This window comes from Plasmodium vinckei (assembly GCF_900681995.1).
Source record: "Plasmodium vinckei vinckei genome assembly, chromosome: PVVCY_13".
NCBI lineage: Eukaryota > Apicomplexa > Aconoidasida > Haemosporida > Plasmodiidae > Plasmodium > Plasmodium vinckei.
The window spans coordinates 47,731-70,939 of record NC_051305.1 but is presented as its reverse complement, the minus strand read 5'-3'; the positions used below and the strand labels follow the sequence as shown (position 1 = coordinate 70,939).

The window sequence follows — 23,209 nt, the reverse complement described above, 5'->3', positions numbered from 1 at the left end:
TTAATATTACAAAAATGATGATTATATAATGCTTAATTATTAAGAGTGGTGTAACACAGTTTTAGTGGATATGGTGAAAATGAAAAGTAGTAATGTGTATATTACGCTTTAATATTAGTAATAATGATAAATCGGCCAAATCTTAGAACTTGTTTGAATTTGTTGCTATAGCGTGATGTTTATTTTCCGTGTAGTTGCCAATATTAATATATTACATGGTTTAAGCGTAAATAATATATTTAATAATGCATATCCGAGGTATATAAATAAAATTGCTTTCAGATATTTTTTAAAAATAAATAATTTTAATAAAAATAGTAGAATCAAGCATAAGATGCTCTTAAGTAATATTTAAATGATAAAAGATGTGGAGTAAAATGATAATCCATTTAATTGGAAATACCAATCGTGATTTACTCCATTTTCATTATATTTTTGCATTTCTTCAATTATCATTTGTATTTCACATTTTATTATTAGTAATTATATATGAATTTTTTTGTGGTGTAAAAAAACAAAAATATATCTTATAGAGTATTAGACAGTTTAATATATTAAAATTTAAATTGCTTAAAATATTTATATAAAAATACGAAAAATATATGTTCAGTTGAAATTATTTTGTTTAGATATTTTAATAATTCAAATTACACATATATGATTTATTCACAAAATTAGATGCATTTAATGCATTCTCATATAAAAAAGGCGTGAATATATTTATGCAAAATAAACTTTATTAAGAAGGAAAAAGGTATCATTCGCAAACATAACTTGATTTTATTAATATATGTATTACGATATTAAAGTGTTAAAAAGATACTATTCGGAATATATAATTAATTTTTAGATAACATTTCTATTAAACATATAAAATACAATTTTTTATGCACGAAATGTTTTAGTAGGCAAACTTGAGTCATTAGGAACATTACCATCAACCTACAAAAAAAAAGGATAAACATATAAAATATTCCATTTGTTTGTGAATGAACATATATATTATAAATATGCACGTTTATATGTACACTGTGCATTCTTGATAAATGATAAAATTGGCACAAAACAATAATAACATAGAAAAAATGAGGAATAAAAATGTTATCTATTAAAATAATTATGATACTTACCGATCTGACATAGGTGATATCAACATATTTGGATTCTTTTTTAATGAGATATCCGGATAAGTTGACAAACATTTTTTTTAATTCACCCTTTCTAATATCCGGTTCAGATTTAACTTCAGTTTTAAATAAATTTGCACTTTCTAAGATTGGATTATTATATATTTTGGTATCAGCGCGGTTGTGATCGTTTATATTTCCTGAAGTCATGGCAATTACTGTTGTGTTTTCTGATATCTACAAAGTTATAAAAAAATATGTGTATTTGTATAATGTGTAATAATTTATACGAAACACATTGTTTGTATAGAGACGGAGGAAAATATGCATTTCCTTACTTTATGTTTTGCAGCTAAAGCATAAAAGTATCTTTGAAATGATTCATTATCATTTTTATAACGATATTGCACCATTATTAAATTTGGGGTATATACACGGACAACTTTTCCTAAACAAGTTACAATTTTGAATGCATATAAATTAAAATATATGAAGTTTAAAAAAATAGTACCACAAGTATTGACAATAATAAAGCAGGAAATATTGAATAACGAATGTTAATCATGTATTAAATTGATTAATGAATTAATTTTAATACCATTCTTAAGAGTTTTATCGGGTTTTTGGGAACAACTGGGGTCCCATAGCATATCTACTAAGTCAATATACTAATGATAAAAAAAATATGCATATATATAATGTTTTTTTATTATTTTAACTTAATTTTATAACTTAAAATTTTATGTTCGTTAATTCATACCATATCGGGATCTGGGTATTTGTAATTAGATTTTCCAATGTATGTACCACCGTCATGTTTCGCTATATTTAATTTTCCATCATTTTTTGATTGATGGGATTTATCATCATTAACTGTATCTGTAGCATGCTGAATTAAAAGTGACACGGCTTCTTTCATAACCTTTTCTGCTCTTATTGTTTCTCCATGATTGGTGCATAATAGATGGTTGTGTTCTTCGTACAATTCATTCGATCTATCATTGGTCATAGCGAAATTATTTGTGAATTGTAAAAAAAAAATAAATGAATTTATAAAATGTTATTTGGACTATTCAAACGTTATACAGGTATGTATTTACGTAACATTATATAATATTTCCGTATATGGGAAATATGAATGTATAATTACATAAGGCATTGGTATATAATATATTTTCTTGTTTCTTACCTATAATAGTTTGAAGTAGTTATTCTTGAACATACTATATTTGAAATATCATTACTTCGGTTTTTACATTTGGGGATCATATTTGGAACGGATGTATTTGAATTATCATTACTTCGATTTTTACATTTGGGGATCATATATGGAACGGAGGTATTTGAATTATCATTACTTCGATTTTTACATTTGGGGATCATATTTGGAACGGAGGTATTTGAATTATCATTACTTCGATTTTTACATTTGGGGATCATATTTGGAACGGAGGTATTTGAATTATCATTACTTCGATTTTTACATTTGGGGATCATATATGGAACGGATGTATTTGAATTAGCATTACTTCGATTTTTACATTTGGGGATCATATATGGAACGGATGTATTTGAATTAGCATTCCTTATGATTGCGGCATTTGGACGATTATTACTTGGAACGGAGGTATTTGAATTATCATTACTTCGGCCTGTGAATTTTGAATTACCACCCCTTGAAACTGTGCCATATGGATTGTCATTACTTTGGATTGCTCCAATTGGACGAGTACTTTTTTGGCCTACTGGATTTGAATAAGGACTCCTTATGATTGTGGTATTTAGAAGATTATTACTTGGAGCGGAGGTATTTGAATAAGTATTATATGTAGTAACTTTCCTCGCAGTAACGTTCCTTGAACTAAAAACACCTGCAGGCTCTTCTCTTGGGAATTTTTCACTTGCAAGGGCTTTATTAGGCACATATGAAAATAAACTTAAAAGAAACAAGACAACTTTAATATATCCTTTATTCATTTTTGTATTATACAAGTAAAATGTTATAATATATATTGTATTTTAAAACAAATTAAATCAAATATAAAAAATTCGAAAAGTTGTATAAGTATAATTAAAATCGTGGTAAAAAATTTATAGAAAATTAAAAGCAAATATTTATTAAAAAAAACATCAATTATTATTTAATTTATATGGTTTCATATATTTATTAATTCAATATATTTTTTAATTAAATTTTTTTTAATACAATCCAAGGATATAACCGGATTTTTTGTGAATAATGAATATACAAAATAAATAATATAATTTTAATTAATAATCATATATATTCCCAATATATTGTATTATGAATATAATACATATTTTTAAATTTTTAAGATTCATTAAACTACTACAATCAAAACTATAATTTATAAAATGCGTCGTTATGCGTGGAGTTATATATTTATTATATTCGATATATACATAAAAAAAAACGATATTTTTCACTTAATAATAATCGATAATATAAAAAAATATATTTTAGATTTAATCTAATTTTTATAATATATGATTTTAATATAGCTATAATTACAATACAAATATTAATGAATAAACGAGTATGATAAGATATACATTATAATAATTATCATATAAAAATGATCATTTTACTATGCTTTCCCATTTGTTTTGAGATAAAGAATGCTACTTGCCTTTTTAAATATTAAAAAAGATGAAATTAAGCTGAAAATTATATTTCATTTATATATATTTGTTTTTTCTATTACAACGATTGCAATATAATATTTCCTATTTATCATAAAACTTATATTATGGCAGTCGTGTTGCCTTTAATTTTTTTTTATTATTTTTAATTGGAATTTTACTAAATATATTTTTATAATATAATTCGTAAGATGATAAAAAATTATATATTGTTAATAATATTGATACGGATGCATTCTTGAAAATTGACGCAAGTTATAAAATGGGTTATATATACAAATTAAAAAAGTACAAATAAAAAATTATAAAAATAAGTTAAAATGCAAAATAACCCCCTGGATATATATACATAAAAAATATATTGTTTTGAATTATAGCTTTCTCGGTGTTAAATGGTGCGATGTTCGGATTTTATAGGTCATGGTTCTGTGTTATGAAATACATTTCGATATTATGGGTTATAGTCTATTTTCTAGAATATGTATTTTGAGCTGAGGAATACTGGCTACATTTTGATTTAATTTTCTATAATTTGATAATATTTGGGGTCTGTAAGTGTTGATTAAATATGCGGGCCATCCTAGTGCGTTTATTCCCGGGAGTCTAAATATGTAATAAAAAAAAGAGGCCAAATATTAGTATGAAGAAAATCAATAAAAACACATATTTTTCATAAGCTATAATATTTACATTTTGTGTTTCATATGACTTAAATATTAAACATAGTTATCATATATTATAACTCATAGTATATTATATTGAGCTATACATACCACGATATCCAACATGGTTTCTTTATTTAATGTCACAATATTTTTAATTTAATATTATAGCCTTCTACCTTAAATTTCGGTAATAATCTTATGCATGAGGTTATAAAATTGTAATAAGATTTATTTTTAATAATTGTTTACATTACAATGTATGCACATCGATATAGCGATTTTATAAAAATGATTAAATGCATTATATTTGTTATAATAGATGTTTAGAACATATAAATGCATACGATGTCAACCAAAGTTCAACAAAACGCTATCTATAATTAAATAAGGTTTTATGATTTAAACATTCTTTATATTGCTTAAAAAATATATATGATTAAAAATAGTTAAATTTATAAATAGTATATTAATACTAAAATGTATTATAGTATATGTATATATTTTTATTTAATTTTCCATTAAAATTATACTTATTTTACATTTAATTACTTTATATTTCTGCTACAATTGTAATCCCTATTTTTAGAATTAATTTTAAGACGTTGTTTAGTATAAAGCTATAATATTATATTGTAATATGTTAACTTTTAAGCTTTATAGTTTTGAGATTATGTAAATAATTAAATGTATAAAATATATTATATTTTAAAATGGCTAAAATTAGCAAATATAATTATATTAATAAAATTTCATGCTATATTCTTTCTAATAATTTTTCTATTAATTATAAAAAAATTTGGTATATACAAATAGCATTATTATTCTATTATATATGAATATAAACGAATGAATTATTGTATCAATAACCAAACATTGGAAAATTGTTTAACTCTGGAAATGCCATATAATTATATATTAATTTAAATATCATAGAAAATGCACATTCCAAATAATTTGTTAAAATTTTTTAATATATTTTGTTATTATACATATATATATTTATAAATAAATATTATAAATACACCGTTTTACGGAAAAGTATATATATGCTCTAAAATAATTTACTTTATAACAATGAAGCAAGGAAAATTACTAATTAGTTTAAAGTATTTATATTGAGTGCATTAATTACTACTTTGTAGTATACATTGATATAGTATCAGTAGCAATAATAGTGATAATATATTAATGTTATTAAATGCAGACAAATATATTATGTATATTTGATACACTAATATAAGGAAAATTTCATTACATGCGTTCTTAAATGTGTAATAAAATAAAAAATATAATTTATAAAATTCAAATTTAAATATTTTAATTATTATAATTGTTATTATTATCGAATTATTACCGAATTATGACTTTAGTGCAGTTCTACGATATTAAAGATGTTAATTCTATTAACAATTCCATAATTTTACTTGAATATATAATTTTTTCATTATAAAACTAAATTCAATTTTATTATACATCTTTAGGTTTAAATATAAATGATAAATCTATGCTATATTTGTTCCTAATAATTGATTATTGCAATCAACCCAAGAAAAATTGGTAATGTTATAAAAGTGACAAAATTAAGTAAATAAGCTAAAATAAGTTCATTTAGTTTGTTTCAATAATTTAAAATTAATTTGCTTTTTATTTAGCATTAAATGGTTATTATGAACTAAAAAATATATTGTATATGTCAAATATACTAATATTCTAAAAAGCATTTAGATACCATGTAATATTTTACATCTGATAAGTTCAATTATTCGATATTATACTTCCTATCGTTTTAAAAATTAAAAAAGTATATAAAATAAACGTCATGATATTATTTATTAAAATATATTTATATAGAGATACATTTAGGATATAAACAAAGTTATTGCACATTCTAAAATGGATTTATAATATATATATATTAATTAACTTAAAAATACAAAGCACATATCATATATTTAGAAAAAGGAATAGAAATAACTTACTTTTTGAGTATTATAATTTAAATAAAAACTATTTTTAATATTTATTAGAAACAATATTAAAAATATACAAAATATCATACAAAAGGGTAACTTATATAACACATTAACAATATCCATATAATAAATATAAATTTGTTTTTATCAATTATAATATATATGGGTTCTTAATTATAATATGTGTAATAATATAAGTTTGAAAAGCCATTTATGTAAATAAAACTAAAGAGGAATTTTTCTGTCTCTATTTCAAACATATAATTATAAGGACATATATTTTATTTAAATTGATTACATTGTTATACCAAATTATATAATGATATTATATCGAATAATATTAAAAATGATTACGTTATATATATTTATTTAATTTTATAACTAAGACCAAAATGTTTTAAGCAAAATTGAGTTTAAGGCAATTTAATCAATTGTCACAAAATTGTATATAATATTCCTTTAATAATAATGATGTATTATTATTATATGCTAATTTATATACCAAAAATTATAATAATATCTTTAGTTTCAGATATTATTATATATAGAAACCAAGTATTTTATTATTTATTTTGAAAAAATATACATTTTATATAAAAAATAACATAAGCTATCTACCAATCGAATATATAATCCCATTATAATGTCTCAACATGTGGTATGTATATTTTATTATGTTAATTTTCTTATAAATCACTAATAAATTATATTTTAATAAAGTTGTCATTAATACATTTTTTATCATTTTTTTTAAATAATTTTTAGTGTGAAATGTTTAATAGTTTATATTCGCAATTACCAGATGATGACAACGAAGAAATGCGAACAAGTGGTAGAAGTTTATTATATGAATCTTATTGTCCCACAAGTGAAGAAAGATATCAAACATGTAATTCTGATCATGATAAAATTAAAGCTGGGTTCATATATTTAGTAACGCAATTATTTGGTAATGTTAATTCTGATGGGGAACATGAAGATCAGGAAAGCCGTTATGTATATTACGGTTTTTTGTGGATGAGTTATAAATTACAACAATCAAATATAAATAGTAGTAACCCCATTACTTTATATGAATTTATTAATAATCATTTATTAAAGGACCAATGGTACGAAGTCGTTGAAGAATATGTTAAACCTAAAGTATCTTTGATTACTAAAGATGCTAATATTGATCTTATGAGTGATGTTTATTACATACTTAAAGAAATGTGTAAATTCTTTTCTAATAATGATGGAAATCTTGATCACTTTGAAGATTTCTCGAAGTATTATGATTCTGTTACAAAATTTGCTAAAGATGTATTAAAAAAAAAAACTAATAATTCCGATACTGATAATATCGATGAAATATATGTTGATTTATATGATATGTTGAAGAATGTTTATAATGAGTATAGAAATTATTATCGTGAAAAAAATTCCCAAGATAATGCGCTCCCCGAGGTTCCAGATATAGAAGAAATAAAAAAAGATTTTACATCCGATTTGGGAGCGCCGGATTTACAGGATAGTACAGATGGAAGCCTAAAATCTCAAGATGGCGATGGAAATAACGAACAACAACAATCATTATCTGAACCAGAATCGAAAGAACCAACATCACCAGAACCACCACCATCAGAATCAGCACCAATAGAAACACCGCCATTATCTTTAGACGAACCAAAAGATGGTCAACAAGAACCATCATTGCCCCCTGAACAAGAATCACCACAACCTCAACCTCAAACACAAGGTCCCCCAGAATCACAAGACCCACCGTTAGGAACTGACCAAAAAAGCCCCGTCACACCACCAGAGGATACATCAAATGAACAAGTAACCCAAGAAAGTATAGAGAAAATCAAAAATACCATGAAACTTATGATGCATTTTTTTAAACCAGATATTCCAAACCTTTACAACACCCTTATGGAATTTGGCGATAATGTATATGATAATGTATTAGATCGATTAAAAGGCGGTTATTCTATACTTACTAATTTTGTTAGTAATGTTAAAGATTCAATTGATCAACTAGTTAACGAAAAAGATACACCCCAATCAGGTGATAATCCCCCTAAACTAGGAAATCCTGGAGATGATCAGCCCCCCTCTGATAGTCCATCAGAAGATCTTCCACCCTCACCTTCATCGGATCAACCTCCAAAAATAGACCATAACGACTTGGAAGATCAAAAAGATGGAGATAAGAAAGAACCATCTGGCAACGAAAAAACTGGAGATGAAAACCAAAAAGAAAAAACTCAGCATCCAGCACCAATTGTTCAAGAACCATCAGAAAGTTCTACCAATATAACATCTTATCAAGTAACTAACCCAGATGATTCTGGAAGCAATAGAAATGAAATTATATCGAAAGGTGTATTTTCAGTTATATTTATTGCAATACCCCCTATTTTAGCAATTATGTATATGGTAAATATAAATAAAACCACTAAATCGAAAATAAAAAAATATGTATTACTACATATTTTGTGCATGCATAAAAAAACAATTAATTATATATTTTTACTATTTTTATATTAGTATTTATATTATGGATATGGAAAAAAATCGAAGAGAAAAAAAAACATGAAAAAGGTTATAAATTCAATTGGAGGAAAAAGACAGGTGCAAATAATTATAAGTTCATCAAGTCATAAAAAACAAACTAAAAAGTCTATAAATTCCGTTCATAGGAAAAAGCCACCATTATTAAATATGTACAAACTTATACGGGCCGATCCTATACCATTTATTAATTTATTTTTTTTGTTAATTTTTTTTGTTTATAAAAGAACTCGTGATACTATAGAGTTATAAATTTAATTAACTTATATTTGAAGTCGAATTTAAAATATGTATAAGTTTAAAGAATATTAAATAGTAAATTGGTTTATAATATAAAGAGATGTTGTATATATATGATGCAACTCAAGAACTTGTTTCTTATTTTATAATAAAACATAAAATAAATTTTTTATTATAACCGAATTATAATATCTCTTTGCCGTTAATTATTATTTATAAAAGTAAAAATATTGTATTGCTTAAGTATAAAATGTGTCTTAGCATTTGTTAAATGTATGCAGCGAAATAAAGCGTTTCTTATTAACTGTGCTTCATTTGGAAGTTTCATATAATGATAAATTAATATCTCTTTCAATACATTGATTTTATATGTGTAATTTTTCTCATTTAATATGTAATTTGATTATTCGTTTGGGTTGCGTTAATCAATATGTATATTTATACTATTTTAATAAAAATAATATATTTGATGCTGCATATTCACAGATGTATTACATAAATAAAATGATTACATACCAATCTATGAAAAAATATGTACATCTAACATTTGATTATTTTAATTAATATTTATTAATTTGTTCGTACGTAAACAATAATAGAAAATATATAAGTTTATAAAATATTAGAACCGCATCATTAAATATATCAATATATTATAAATTATATTAAAAGCATATTTGTATAAAAAAATTCCCAAAAATATATTTTTTACAATTAAAATATTAAAAATGGTGGATATTTAGAGAAAAATGAATATTCATTTGAAAAAAATATAATATTTATATCCATAAACAGTTTTAATGGAAATAACGAAATTTATTACAACGGTTGCATAAATTAATTCTATAAAAAAGACAAAAAATTAATAAATGAAATAAATATTATAGTTATTTTATAAATATATTAATTTATTCATAAGTTTTAGAAAAAAAAACTATTAAATATGAAGTTATCATCATTATTTCATTTATTTAATAAATAATGTTAAAATGGAGTCCAGGATTTTAAAATTTGTTTTTTTTTCAATTATTATTTGCTCTTTTGAATATGCCAAAAATGTAAGTTATAGATTATTTTCTTTTATTATTAATAATATTTATTATATTTTTCGTATATATTCGTTCTGTATTAACCTTATATTGTTGTTTCATGTATTGATAAGCCATTTAAGTTAGAGAACCAATTGAAATTAATTATATATTTATTAATAAATATTTCATCCCTTTGTAGGAATTATACTACGTAAACGAGAGAAGCATATACCTTGAAAGGAATATAATATATTTTAGAAATAATAGGATATTAGAATATATAGACAATCAATTTGATTTATACGATTTTTATGAGTCAACTTTGAATCTTGCAAATCAATTCAGTGACTACATTGATGATGATAAAGAAATATTATAGATTCACGTATAAAGAACCATAAAGGAAGTAATATATCACCCAATTTAAATAATGTAGATGGAAAAACGAAAAAATTAATTCATAAAATTCAAAAAGAATTAAATGAAGCAAAAAAAGAGCTCGATAACATAAAGAATGATAAATTAGCAATACAACCGATACAAGATAAAAGAATAACAAAAAAGATGATAATTTTGAAGACAAATATAATGAAATTACATCAAGTAAAAAACATGCGAAACACGTAATTAATAAAAAGTTAAAAAAGCAGAAATAAAATTCGTTGTGGTATCTTTGACATTTATAGTATCTCTTATTATGATATTACCATCAGGAGTGTCAATGTACTTAATACTACTACTTACAGCGTGTGCATTTTTCATATGTAAGAGCTTTGTGGCAATCGATAAATTATCTATTAAAAAATTAAAAATTCTAAGATAGACACTCTTTATTATAATGTTTTATTATACTTGTTTAAATGATTAAAAATATATATTTAACATTTATGGCATAAATGTCACACTTTTTGCATTCTATAGAATAATAAAATTTGATTTGAATGTTTGTTTTACTACTATATATATTTTTTTTTAATTTAATATATAATGAATTTATCTTTTTTTAGTATTTTCAAAAACTCATTTATCCTTATTTCCATACATATATATTATATATTAATGAATTTTTAAATTCCTCATTTTTAGTTAATATTTATAATTGTTTTAAATAAACTTAATTTAAACACATTTGTTAATAAAATTAAAAGCTGCATTAAAGGTTTATGCTCAGGTATGGAGTTGTGTTTTGGGAAATTCATATTTTATGTCAGGATTCTATACTATGAGTTATAGTTTTGTTCTATGGAATTGATGTTTTGGGGTAGGGATATATTTTTATTAATTTTATTATATTTGTTTGTCCATAAATACTAATTAAATATATGTACCATCTCGTATGTTTAATCTCGAGACAATATATATGTTTGTAAACAAAAAAAGAATGATAATCATTAAATGAAAGAAATATAATAAATAATAACAGTTATATTGTAGTCCTCACAAAATTAATACATATAGATGTATCCTAATAATAAAATACATAAAAAAGTTATACACAAAGAAAAGATTCTTAAAATACAAAAACAATTTATGATGTTAACTTAAAGAAACCATTATGTATGGAAACAAATCGTTATATTAACACAAATCTTCTAACATTGCGATAGTGAAAAAAATATATAAATATATGTTTATTTATGAAGGCGGAAATAATCTACATCTTTTCTAAAAGTGTATTTTTATTAAATGAAAGTATGCCCATCAATCTAAGAAAAAAACATAAATGGATAAATATATAAAATTAAAAAATATGTCTATATTATAAATATGTCGTTTATTTAAAACCATATTTTTTTAACATTCTTGAAATACGTTATTATAATATTAAAGTTTTTATATTGCTTACATATTCTATATAGGTAATACCAACGTGATCGCTTTCTCTTTTAATAAGAAATCCGAACGCATTAGTAAAATTTTTGTTTAATTCTATCAAATTGTATGATAAGGAATAATTACTAAATTAAATTGATACTAATATATGTTTTAATGTTTACTAATTTAAAAAAATAACAATCTCGAAATATATTTAATTGTATTATTTTACATGAGAATCACACTAAACAATTATACATTCAAATGCATTTAAAAATGATGACAAAATATAAAAATATTAAAAAAATGGCATGACAAAACGTATGATAAACAAATACATATGGATGTATTTAACATGAATATAAAAAACGTCTTTTTAGAAATTAAAAAAGACAAAAGAATATATAATTTTAATTAATTAAAAAAGTATATAACTTGAAACATTTGCAAACATATAATCGTTTTCTTATTACTATTATTATTTGGTAAAAAATGTATTATATATAATATCTTCGCTTTTTCCTTATTGTGATTTTTCAATAATGATTTTTAGGACTGAATTATTTCATATTTCCTTTATTAATTATTTATTCTATCGTTTTATTTTATTTTCCATCTTCTTTTTTGTCTTCAACATTGCTTCTTACATAAGAAATCCAATTAACAATTTCGTTTAAAATATCTTCATTTCCTGCCTCTGCTGTTATAGCATGATTCATACCATTAACAATAAGTAACTTTTTTTTTTTAACATTTACTTTATTGTGAAACGAAACTGACCCTTTATAACAACAAATACTATCATCTTTTGAATGCACAAATAATAAAGGAATATTTTTTGGCATATATTTAATATCACAACGCAATGTGATTGTTGCTTTCATAAGTTCAGCGAAGCATTTAAATCGTACCCCATTATTATTTCGAAATTTATCATGTTTACATATATTAGCAACATATTCGGACCTTTTATAATGTGTTTCTCTCGAAACTAGTGTATTAGGCGCGACACGAGATAGAAAATTTGCTATAGGTAAATAAAAATACTTAAATAATTTGTTTCCAGAACCAAGTGGTGTTTTTACTCTCATCATACCAGATAAAGATATACAACCTTTAATATTAAATTTATCTAAATAATTATAACATCCTTCATCTTTATCATCAACAATAGCATTTGTTGTAGCAGAGGTACTAGCACAGGAATTATCGGAATCATAATCATTATACTTATGCATGCCACACTTATCATTTCCAATTTCATTTACATTAGTAGAATCGTTTAACATGATGTTACCATTTTTATAGCTATTTGAATCTCGTGCCTTAATTTTATCTTGTTTTTTCTTTAATAATTGTAATATTCTTAAAGCAATAGTTCCCCCCATCGAATGCCCCATAATATACATAGGAAGCCTTTTTTTGTTAGTTGGTACTATATCATGACATTCATCACGCGTTTTATCATCATTTGAGATATCATTATTCGTTTGATTATCATTTGAAATTTCATCTTGAATTTGATTCATATATTGTAATACATCATCAACTAAATCATCATAATACTGAAAATCGCCTCTTATATTTCCCAATGATTGCGATTCGCCATGCCCTTGGAAATCTAATGCATATACTGAATAACCAACTTGATTAAATTTTTCAATCCAACTATTTTTATAAATATAGTAATTATTGTTGTCTAGTACTACGTCTCCATTGTTATTTGACATTTTTAAATTTATTCTCATAAAAGTTAATCGAGTATGAGCTTTTAATCCATGTATTAACAACACAATTCCTATAGCATTTTTAACTAGCCATCCATATGTTTTTAAAAGTAAGCCATTTTTGTTACATAACCAACCGATCTTAGGATCTCCATCTAATTTACATGTTTTATTTCTTAATTCATCATTACTCAATTCAATTTCTTCCATCACCAATATTATGGAACATAATAATCCATATTACAAATAAAAAAATATATATTATTTTATAACCAAAATAAATGCATATATAGATAATTAAAATTTTACTTTTCAAATGTATGTATACAAATTATTAACACAAACAAATATACCATATTAAATCGTATTATGGATTTATACATATTTAAATATACAACTCTGCATATACATTACATTTGTATCAAATAATATTAATAGTATTGCACGTATATTATAATAATATAATAAATCGTAAACAAATTATAAAAAATGGAAACAAATGTATAATTATAGTTCTTTATCTCAGTTTCGATGCTTTTCCGAGTATTTCATGCAATAAGGTGAAATTGCAATTGATATAATAAAATTAATACAAATTATTATATATTGTTTGTTTTTTGGTAATCTATTTTTGGTTTTATTTAATTTTCTTAATTTCGGAAATTAAAATATGATATAAGAAAAAAAATATATTTAAAATACATAATTGTTATGTATTAATAAATAATGATTTATATAATTCTTTTACTTAAAAAATAATAACGAGGAAATACAATATGCATACCATATTGTAAAAGAAACGAAAAAAAACGACAACATATTTTTTATTTTTACTTCGATATAATAACAAGTATATTTAAGTTGGTATAAATAAAAAGTATATATATTATTAATATAATTTTTTAATTATAACAAGTATAAAATATAATCATTCCCTCGAAAGAAATATTACAAATGAATATAACAATTTAGAACTGCTAATGATTTATGGCATTAATTATACATTATAAGAAAATCTATAAAAATGTTGACATTTTTTTTTATTTCAACTAATAAACATTTTATTTACCTCAAAATTATTGTATACAATTAATAACACATTGCTAAAATTTATGATATAATTTTAATCGTAAACTTTACAAAAGTATTTAAAAATTATATTTTTTTATTTTGTTTGTTTATAATATGGATTATTATCATAATTGGGTGAATATATATGCTACTATATTTAGCATACATTAACAAAATAAAACAGAATCTATATTTTTAAATATTCTCAAAATGTATATAAGTTAGTGTTTTGAAGGGTAGCCTTTCGCAATATTTTAAATCATCAAGGTGTGAAAAAACAAATGTGATTAATACATTTTATTATTTAATATTTGTCGATATATTATAAACCCTAAAAACATTATGTTAGATTTTTTCATAAAAATTTACGTTATGTGAAATGCATTAAATTATATTTAAGGAATATTATTGATTAAGAACGAAGATAATTAGGCACAAAATAGTAAATAAAACGGTTAATAAGTTGTTTTCTCTATGCTTTACATTTTTGGTTTTATTTGGGGTTAGGGTTCAGGTATAGAGGGGTGTTTTGAGTAATACGTATTTTTGTGTTAGTGTTTTGTACTATATGTTATAGTTTTGTTCTATCGAATCTATGCTTTATGTTAGGGTTCCATTTTTATTATTTTGTTTATAATTTGATCATATATATTGGTTTGTACATTTTGATTAAATATATGTGGTCCCTGTATGTTTAATCATGAGATGAAGTTCAAAAGTCCGAATATGCATCCCTCCAAAGGAACATAGCTATTAATATGAAAATGGCCGTGTAGTATTTTTTCATAAGCTATAATATATACAATTGCATTATAATATTGATTTAATATGATTAAAATAAATGCCTATATTGCATATATTAATATGAATATTGCCTATATCATAATTGTCTATTATATGAAACATGTTAATCAGCGACTATATTGAATTATGCACAGCACTATATATTTCTTTACCTGATGAAAATTTTATTTAGTAAATCTCATTATTTGTGGCATTGTTATTTTGATTTAATTTGTATTTTGTTAACCGAACAGTATAATAATCTTATATATAAGGCTATAATATATAATTAGATTCATTTGGAGCAACTGCTTGCATTATAATATAACTTCAGGCTAATGGTGACATTTTTAATGTTAATTAAACATATTACAACATAAATAGGTAATTATAAATATAGATTCATAAATATCGATTGAGATTCAATAATGCAACGTTATCTATAAAAGATGTTTTATTTTTCTAGTATTTTTAACAATACGTAAAAATCGCACCAGATATACAATATTTTATGAAGTTTCAATTGTAGTTACTATTATATGTTTGTATTTCCTTTATATTTGTACTAAAATTAATTAGTATTAGTAGAAGTTAATTTATATGCTTTAATTTATTTTCCATAAAGGTATAGAAATAGATCAATCACTATTAATTTTTAAGCTTATAGTTTTGAGGTACAAATATATTATATTTTAAAATAGTTAAAAGAAAAAATATAAGCGTATTAATAAAATATATATCATAGTTTGTTCTAATAATTATAAATAATGTGATATATAGAACTATAATAATTATTATATGTATATAAACTAATAAAATACTTTACTAATAATTAATATTGAAATATGTTTTATTGTAAAAATGTCATATAATTAAATATTAATATTAATTTTATCGAAAAGCACATAATAATAAATTTTCTTTGAACTATTAATATTTATATTAGGTTATTATATATACACAAACTTATAAATTTGCATTTTAAATATATTGTTATTACGAAATAATATATATGTTCTAAAGTACTTTATTTAAAAACTATGAAATACGTAAATATTATACATTGGTTTAAAGTACTCCTTTTGAGTGCATTAATTATCTCATTGTAGTATACAGTGGTATACCATTAGTAATAACAATAATCATATTAGATTAATATATTATGTTTATTTGATACAGTACATGGGTATAAATTCATTATACATGCTCTTAAGAGGGTTATAAGATTAAATGAAATATTATAACATGTATTTAAGTAAGCTTTAATGTGGTAATATTAGAATCAACATTGCCAAGAAAGACAACATTAATTTTATTAATAATTCTATCGTTTCATTAAAAATATAACTATTTTATTATAGAATAAATAAAAATTTATTAAAATATATACAATACATAATATTTGTTTAGGTTATAAGTATAAATGTGCACTTAAAATGGTAATCCATGCTATACTGCTTCTCAAATTAATTCATTATTCCAAATAAAGTATGAATGCGATTCTAAATTTAATATATTTAAATAATTTGTATTTTCTTTATTGTTTAAAATGTATTTCTTAATCACTATATATTAAATAGATAATAAGAATAAAAAGAATAATACAGATTTTATATATAATATTACCCCAAAACTAATTTATACCCATGATTTGCTTTAATTGCAATATCTCAATTAACCTAATTTATATATGATGTGTTTTTAATTTAAAAAATACATAAGTTATGCACTCAAAACGACTCATTAATTACATTTATATATAAAGAAATGCTAACACATAAGCAAAGTTATTACATATTCTAAATTTAATTATTAATTTATATATACTAATTAAGCATATTATATGTCATGTATTTAGAAAAGAAAATATTAAATTATTTCTTAATATTCATTTTAAACACAAATTGTGTTTTATATTTATTAGAAACAATATAAAGGCGTAATATTCCATGTTGAACAATAGCATATATCAATACATGGTATTCAAATAATGAGATACAAATACATTTTTAAGAATTATAATAATGACACATTTTTAATTCTTTATACATTTATAATAATATAAAATTGGTAACCTTTTTATTATAAATATAGAAAATGCATAATTATCTATGTATAAGCGTGTATTAATTAGAAGATACGCTTTATTTAAACTTATTGAAAGGTTATACAAAATTATACAATAAAGCTACTCCGAATATTATTAAGAATAGCGATATTTCGCATATAATAAAAATGGTTCAAACAAATCACAAAATAAAGATACTTATCTAAATTGTAGTAAAAGTGAATATATGTTTTATTTCATTATATTAATTTAAAATTGATATTATTATTGATAATAATGCATTTAACTTTGACAGTTTTATATATAGGAACAAATCCATTGTTTAACTTATTTTGTTTCAGTATTTATTTTTTATATAAAAAAAAATATGATGCCAATCTACAGATTAAAAACAAAATTCCATCACAATGGACGCAAATTTTGTGGTAAATAATTTTGTTTTAAAATAAAGCATGCCTATCCTTTATTTTATTGTTTTTGTTTTATCTACGAATTACATTAAATTTTATTCAATAAAATTTGGATTAACGCATATTTTTATTAATTTTATAAATATTTTCTTAGTGTACCCAATTTCTTAATATTGACAAGTTTTTTAACAAGAACAATATTGTAGATAAAAAAATTTTTGATTCTAGAAATAATCCATACAAACAATATTGTCTTAATAGAAATTGTGATTCAAACAGGCGACGCATTGCTGCTTTGAGCAGGCATTTATCTATAGTATTAAAAATAAAAAATAAAGATGAGTATGATATATTTTTTTTGATGTGGTTAAGCGATAAATTATTTAAGATACACAACAAAGGCAAAGGAAAAGACAATAACATTACTTTAATTTCAGCTTATGACAAATATTTTAAGAATAATATAGAAAATGTGAATTTTTGGAATCTTTTACATAATATAATGGTTTGAAAGAAGCTAATCTTGAGCATATGAGCCAATTTTATAAGTTATTTAATCATACATGTAAAACAGTTGCAAATTATAATACAAAAGGTGCCGGAGATAAGGCCCTTCTTCAGCATTCTACCGAATGTTCTAATCAATATATGGTCCTTTATGAAAATGTTTCTAAATGCAATTCATATCTTCATTTATTGGATATTTTAAAAAGATTATATAATGTATTTAGATATCCTGCTATTAATAAAAATAGAAAAACGTACCCCGATTTATTTAAGAATCTTCAAATATTTACAACGAAAAAAAGTATCGATGCCTATTTTGCGAATGGTCCTAGATCATTTGACTTCAGTAATCCAAAGTGTCAATTAAAATATGATGATAATATATTCGAAACATTGGAGAAAGCCAAATCTCAAGAGAAGAAAAAAGATAATGGATCCAACGGAGGGGATATCACACTGAGCGCTCAACCATCAAGTTATCCATCGGACACAGGAGATTCACAAAGCACATTTAACAATGGAACTGATACATCAAGCAGTAAAAATCCTGCAGTAGATAATACGAAAAGCGAAGAAAACCGTAAAGTGGGTGAACAAAAAGGTTCAGGGGATGACCCAGGAAATCAAAAGGGTCTCCAAAGCGACTCAATCGATCCAAACAGCCACACTCAAACCCAACCTTCAGGTACCAATCAAGGAGATGGATCCAAAGGTTCAAATGATGGGGCATCAAATAGAGATGGTGCACAAGGTGGTCAAGGAGATTCAGTTGATGGGCCAGTTAGTGGGCAAGTAACTACAGGTAATGGGGCAGAAGGTACAGATAGTTCTTCAGGGACATCAGAAACTCAAAGTTCATCATGGCTATCTTTTGATATTGGATCATCAATTTTTGGAGTCGTATCAAAAGGCAAGGAACAATTAAATAATTCTATCGCTTCGCTTGAAACGATTAAGAAAAAAGTTACAGAAACCACGAAGAATACTATTCAAACTATATATAGTAGATCTGTGTCTAATATACAAGCTGCTTACGACAAATCGAGGAATTTATTATATGGCGCTATTGATAATATAAGTAGCTATTCTCAACAAGTAAGCAATATTTTTATACAAAATGATGATCAATCAGGATCAGACGACACAAAGAACGGATTACCCAAATCTAATGAACCATCATCACCCCTCCCAAAAGATTTACCTCAAAGTCCGCCAGGAACGCCACACACTTCATTACCGTCACAAAATCCTAAGGAGCAAACTAACGCGCCCCAATTGCCTCAGGGCCCATTTGGAAACAAAAATCCTGATCAAGTTGATCAAGGAGGACCTCAAAAAATATTGACAACTCCAGTGGTTAAACCAGGAAACCCAGGAGATGAAGTAAAAGGAAATAAAACAACAGGAATAGGTGATATGCATATACTTAAAGAATCCAAACAAATTGGAATTTCAATTATAGTTATTTTAATACCCATTACTTTAGCTATTATATACAAGGTAAATAAAATTAAATTATGAAGTATACAATTTTAAAATATCTCCTCACTATAAAATATTATATATTTTTCATAATTTTATGTTAGTATTTATCATATGGATGGAGAAAGGAATTGACGAGAAAAAAAAACATGAAAAAGGTTATAAATTCAATTGGAGGAAAAAGACCGATGCAAATAATTATAAGTTCGTCAAGTCATAAAAAAAAAACTAAAAAATCTATAAATTCATTTAATGAAAAAATATCATTATTAAATATATAAAAGCTTATTCAGGCTGATCCTGTGCCATTTATTAATTTATTTTTTTTGTTTATAAAAGAAAGCGGAATTCTATAGAATAACAAATTTAACTCTTATTTTAACTCGAATTAAAAAATGTATAAATTTTAAAAATACTAAATAGTAAATTTGTCTATTAATATAAAGGAGTATTGTATATATATGATACATGTTAGAAGTGTATTTCTTATTTTATAATAAAACGTAAAATAAATTTTATATATGATGAAATTCTCTATTGTAACTGAATTGCAATATTTCTTTGTCGTTATTGCTATTTATAAAAGTCAAAATATTGTATTATTTAAATACAAAAGGTGCCGTGACACCTGTTAAATGAATACAACAAAATAAAGTGTTTCTTATTATGTGTATTTCATTTTTTGGTTTCATATAATAGTAAATTGGTATCCTTTTCAATAAATTGGTTATATATGTATTATTTTTGTGATTAATATGTAATTTATTATTCATTTGGGTGGTATTACTTAATATGAATATTTTATATGATTTTAATAAAAATATTAAACTTGATGCTGTATATTCTGAGATATATTTATATACCAAATTATTACATACCAATCGATGAAAAAAAAAATTGCAAAAAAGCGGTAAATAAAATATAATAAATTAAAAACCATTTAAATGTAAATAACAACGGCGATTTTTTTATGTTTTCATTATATGTTTGTATTTATTCATATAAAAAAAATATATGTATCTAATATATTATTATTTAATTGATGCTTATTAATTTGTTCGTATGTAAACAATAATAGAAAAATATAAGTTTATAAATATACAACTTACAACCGTATCATTAAATATACCAATCTATTATAAATTATATTAAAAAGCAGTTTGTATAACAAATTTCAAAAAAATATTTTTTATAGAAAAATTATTATATACATATATTTTTTTTACAATTAAAATATTAAAAATGTTGTATTTTTAGAGAAAAATTAATATTTACATCTATAAATACTTTTAATAAATATAGCGAAATTTATTACAACGGTTGCATTAATTAATTCTATAAAAAATCCAAAAAACTATGACATTTATTTCATTTATTAGTTTTTTGTAATTTTTATAGAATTAATTTATTCATAAAATTTAGAACAAAAAACTAATAAATATGAAGATATCATCATTATTTCATTTATTTAATGAATAAAGTTAAAATGAAGCTCGGGATTTTAAAATTTGTTTTTTTTTCAATTATTATTTGTTCTTTTGAATATGCCAAAAATGTAAGTTACAGATTATTTTCTTTTATTATTAATAATATTCATTATAGTTTTTGTATCTATTTGTTTTATATTAATTTAATATTATTGTTTCATGTATCGATAAAAAACTTATGTTAAGATAAAGGCCCAATTAAAACTAATTATATATGTGTTAATGAATATTTTATTTGTTTGCAGGAATTATACTATGTAAATGAGACAAGCATATACCTTGAAAGGAATTTAATATATTTTGGAAATAATAGGATATTAACAGATGCAGACAACCAGCTCGATTTAAATTATTTTTATGAATCAATCGTGAGCCTTGCAGATCAACATAATAACATTAATGTTGATAACAAGGATATAACAAATATTCAAAATCTTATAAATTCACATATAAATAAGTGTAAAGAAAGTAATACATTACCCAATTTAAATAATGTAGATGAGAAAACGAAAAAGGAAATTCGTAAACTTCAAAAAGAATTAAAAAAAGTAAGAAAAGAGGTTGATAACATAAGGAATGATAAATTAGCAATACAACCAATACAAGATAAAAGAATAATAATAAAGTGTGAAAATGTTTCTATACCAAATTATGAAGGCCTTAACGGACTCGAATATCTAAGAAGTATCACATCGAATGAACCGAATGAGGACAACACAACTGTTGATGATATATTAGAAAGTAAACGAGAGCAAGAAAGAAGGCTCATAGGATTAATTATAAGGGGAGGGGTGTCTATTTTACTTGCTTTTATGTTACTAGCACCAGTAAGTTTGCAAATAGCAGCTGCTATTATAAGTGCACTGCTTACAGCTGAAACATTTGTTAGATGCTATCAATACGTTAAACTAAGCTTTAAAATAGCTAAAATGTCAAGAAAAGAACAAAAAAAAAGATAACCACTCTTTATTATTGCTTTATTATACTTTTTAAATGATTAAAAATAATATATTTAATATTTTATGGCATAAATGCTACACTTTTGCATTATACAAAATAATGATATTTGATTCAATTGCTTTTTTGTTGTTATATATATTTTAATTTAATATTCAGCCACATTATATAATTAATTTATCTTTGTTTAATGTTTGTTAAAAATTCATTTATCTTAATTGCCACGCATATATATTAATGAATTTTGAATTTACTCAATTTTAGTTAATATTTATAATTATTTTAAATAAACTTAATTTAAACACATTTGTTAAAAAAATTATAAGGTATCCTGAGGGTTTATGTTCAAGTTTGGAGTTGTGTTTTTGGGAGCGTGCATTTAGGGGAGGATTCTGTTCTATGAGTGAGTTATGGTTTTGTTCTATGGAATTTATGTTTTGAATTAGGGCTATATTTTTATTAATTTGTTTATAATTTGATCATATATATTGGTTTGTAAATTTTGATTAAATATATGTGATCCCTGTATGTTTAATCATGAGATGAAGTTCAAAAGTCCGAATATCCATCCCCCCAAAGGAGCATAGCTATTAATATGAAAATGGCCGTGTAGCATTTTTTCATAAGCTATAATATATACAATTGC

General features: G+C 23.1%; 5 protein-coding genes and 1 pseudogene across 5 annotated transcripts, besides 1 other annotated feature; 4 read left to right on the top strand and 2 right to left on the bottom strand.

The window, feature by feature from the left end:
• Positions 1-885: 885 nt before the first annotated feature.
• Positions 886-3,104, bottom strand: PVVCY_1300210 (fam-a protein; the record flags this gene model as incomplete). Its single annotated transcript, XM_037634704.1, has 6 exons — positions 886-942; positions 1,131-1,364; positions 1,466-1,575; positions 1,726-1,795; positions 1,888-2,122; positions 2,317-3,104. The coding sequence occupies 6 exons, from the start codon at positions 3,102-3,104 to the stop codon at positions 886-888; spliced, it is 1,494 nt and encodes a 497-aa protein (XP_037490762.1).
• Positions 3,105-7,200: 4,096 nt separating this feature from the next.
• On the top strand, positions 7,201-9,237 carry PVVCY_1300200 (CIR protein PIR protein; the record flags this gene model as incomplete). Its single annotated transcript, XM_008623697.1, has 2 exons — positions 7,201-8,850; positions 8,962-9,237. The coding sequence occupies 2 exons, from the start codon at positions 7,201-7,203 to the stop codon at positions 9,235-9,237; spliced, it is 1,926 nt and encodes a 641-aa protein (XP_008621919.1).
• A 977-nt stretch (positions 9,238-10,214) lies between these two features.
• PVVCY_1300190 (fam-b protein) lies at positions 10,215-10,635 on the top strand (the record flags this gene model as incomplete). Its single annotated transcript, XM_037634703.1, has 2 exons — positions 10,215-10,283; positions 10,456-10,635. 2 exons carry the CDS (start codon positions 10,215-10,217, stop codon positions 10,633-10,635), a joined length of 249 nt encoding a protein of 82 aa, XP_037490761.1.
• Positions 10,636-12,676: 2,041 nt separating this feature from the next.
• PVVCY_1300180 (lysophospholipase, putative) lies at positions 12,677-14,008 on the bottom strand (the record flags this gene model as incomplete). Its single annotated transcript, XM_008623695.1, has 1 exon — positions 12,677-14,008. One exon carries the CDS (start codon positions 14,006-14,008, stop codon positions 12,677-12,679), a length of 1,332 nt encoding a protein of 443 aa, XP_008621917.1.
• Positions 14,009-18,127: 4,119 nt separating this feature from the next.
• PVVCY_1300160 lies at positions 18,128-20,400 on the top strand (annotated as a pseudogene).
• Positions 18,128-20,400: a sequence feature (PIR protein CIR protein, pseudogene).
• A 1,190-nt stretch (positions 20,401-21,590) lies between these two features.
• Positions 21,591-22,565, top strand: PVVCY_1300150 (fam-b protein; the record flags this gene model as incomplete). Its single annotated transcript, XM_037634702.1, has 2 exons — positions 21,591-21,674; positions 21,852-22,565. The coding sequence occupies 2 exons, from the start codon at positions 21,591-21,593 to the stop codon at positions 22,563-22,565; spliced, it is 798 nt and encodes a 265-aa protein (XP_037490760.1).
• Positions 22,566-23,209: the final 644 nt, after the last annotated feature.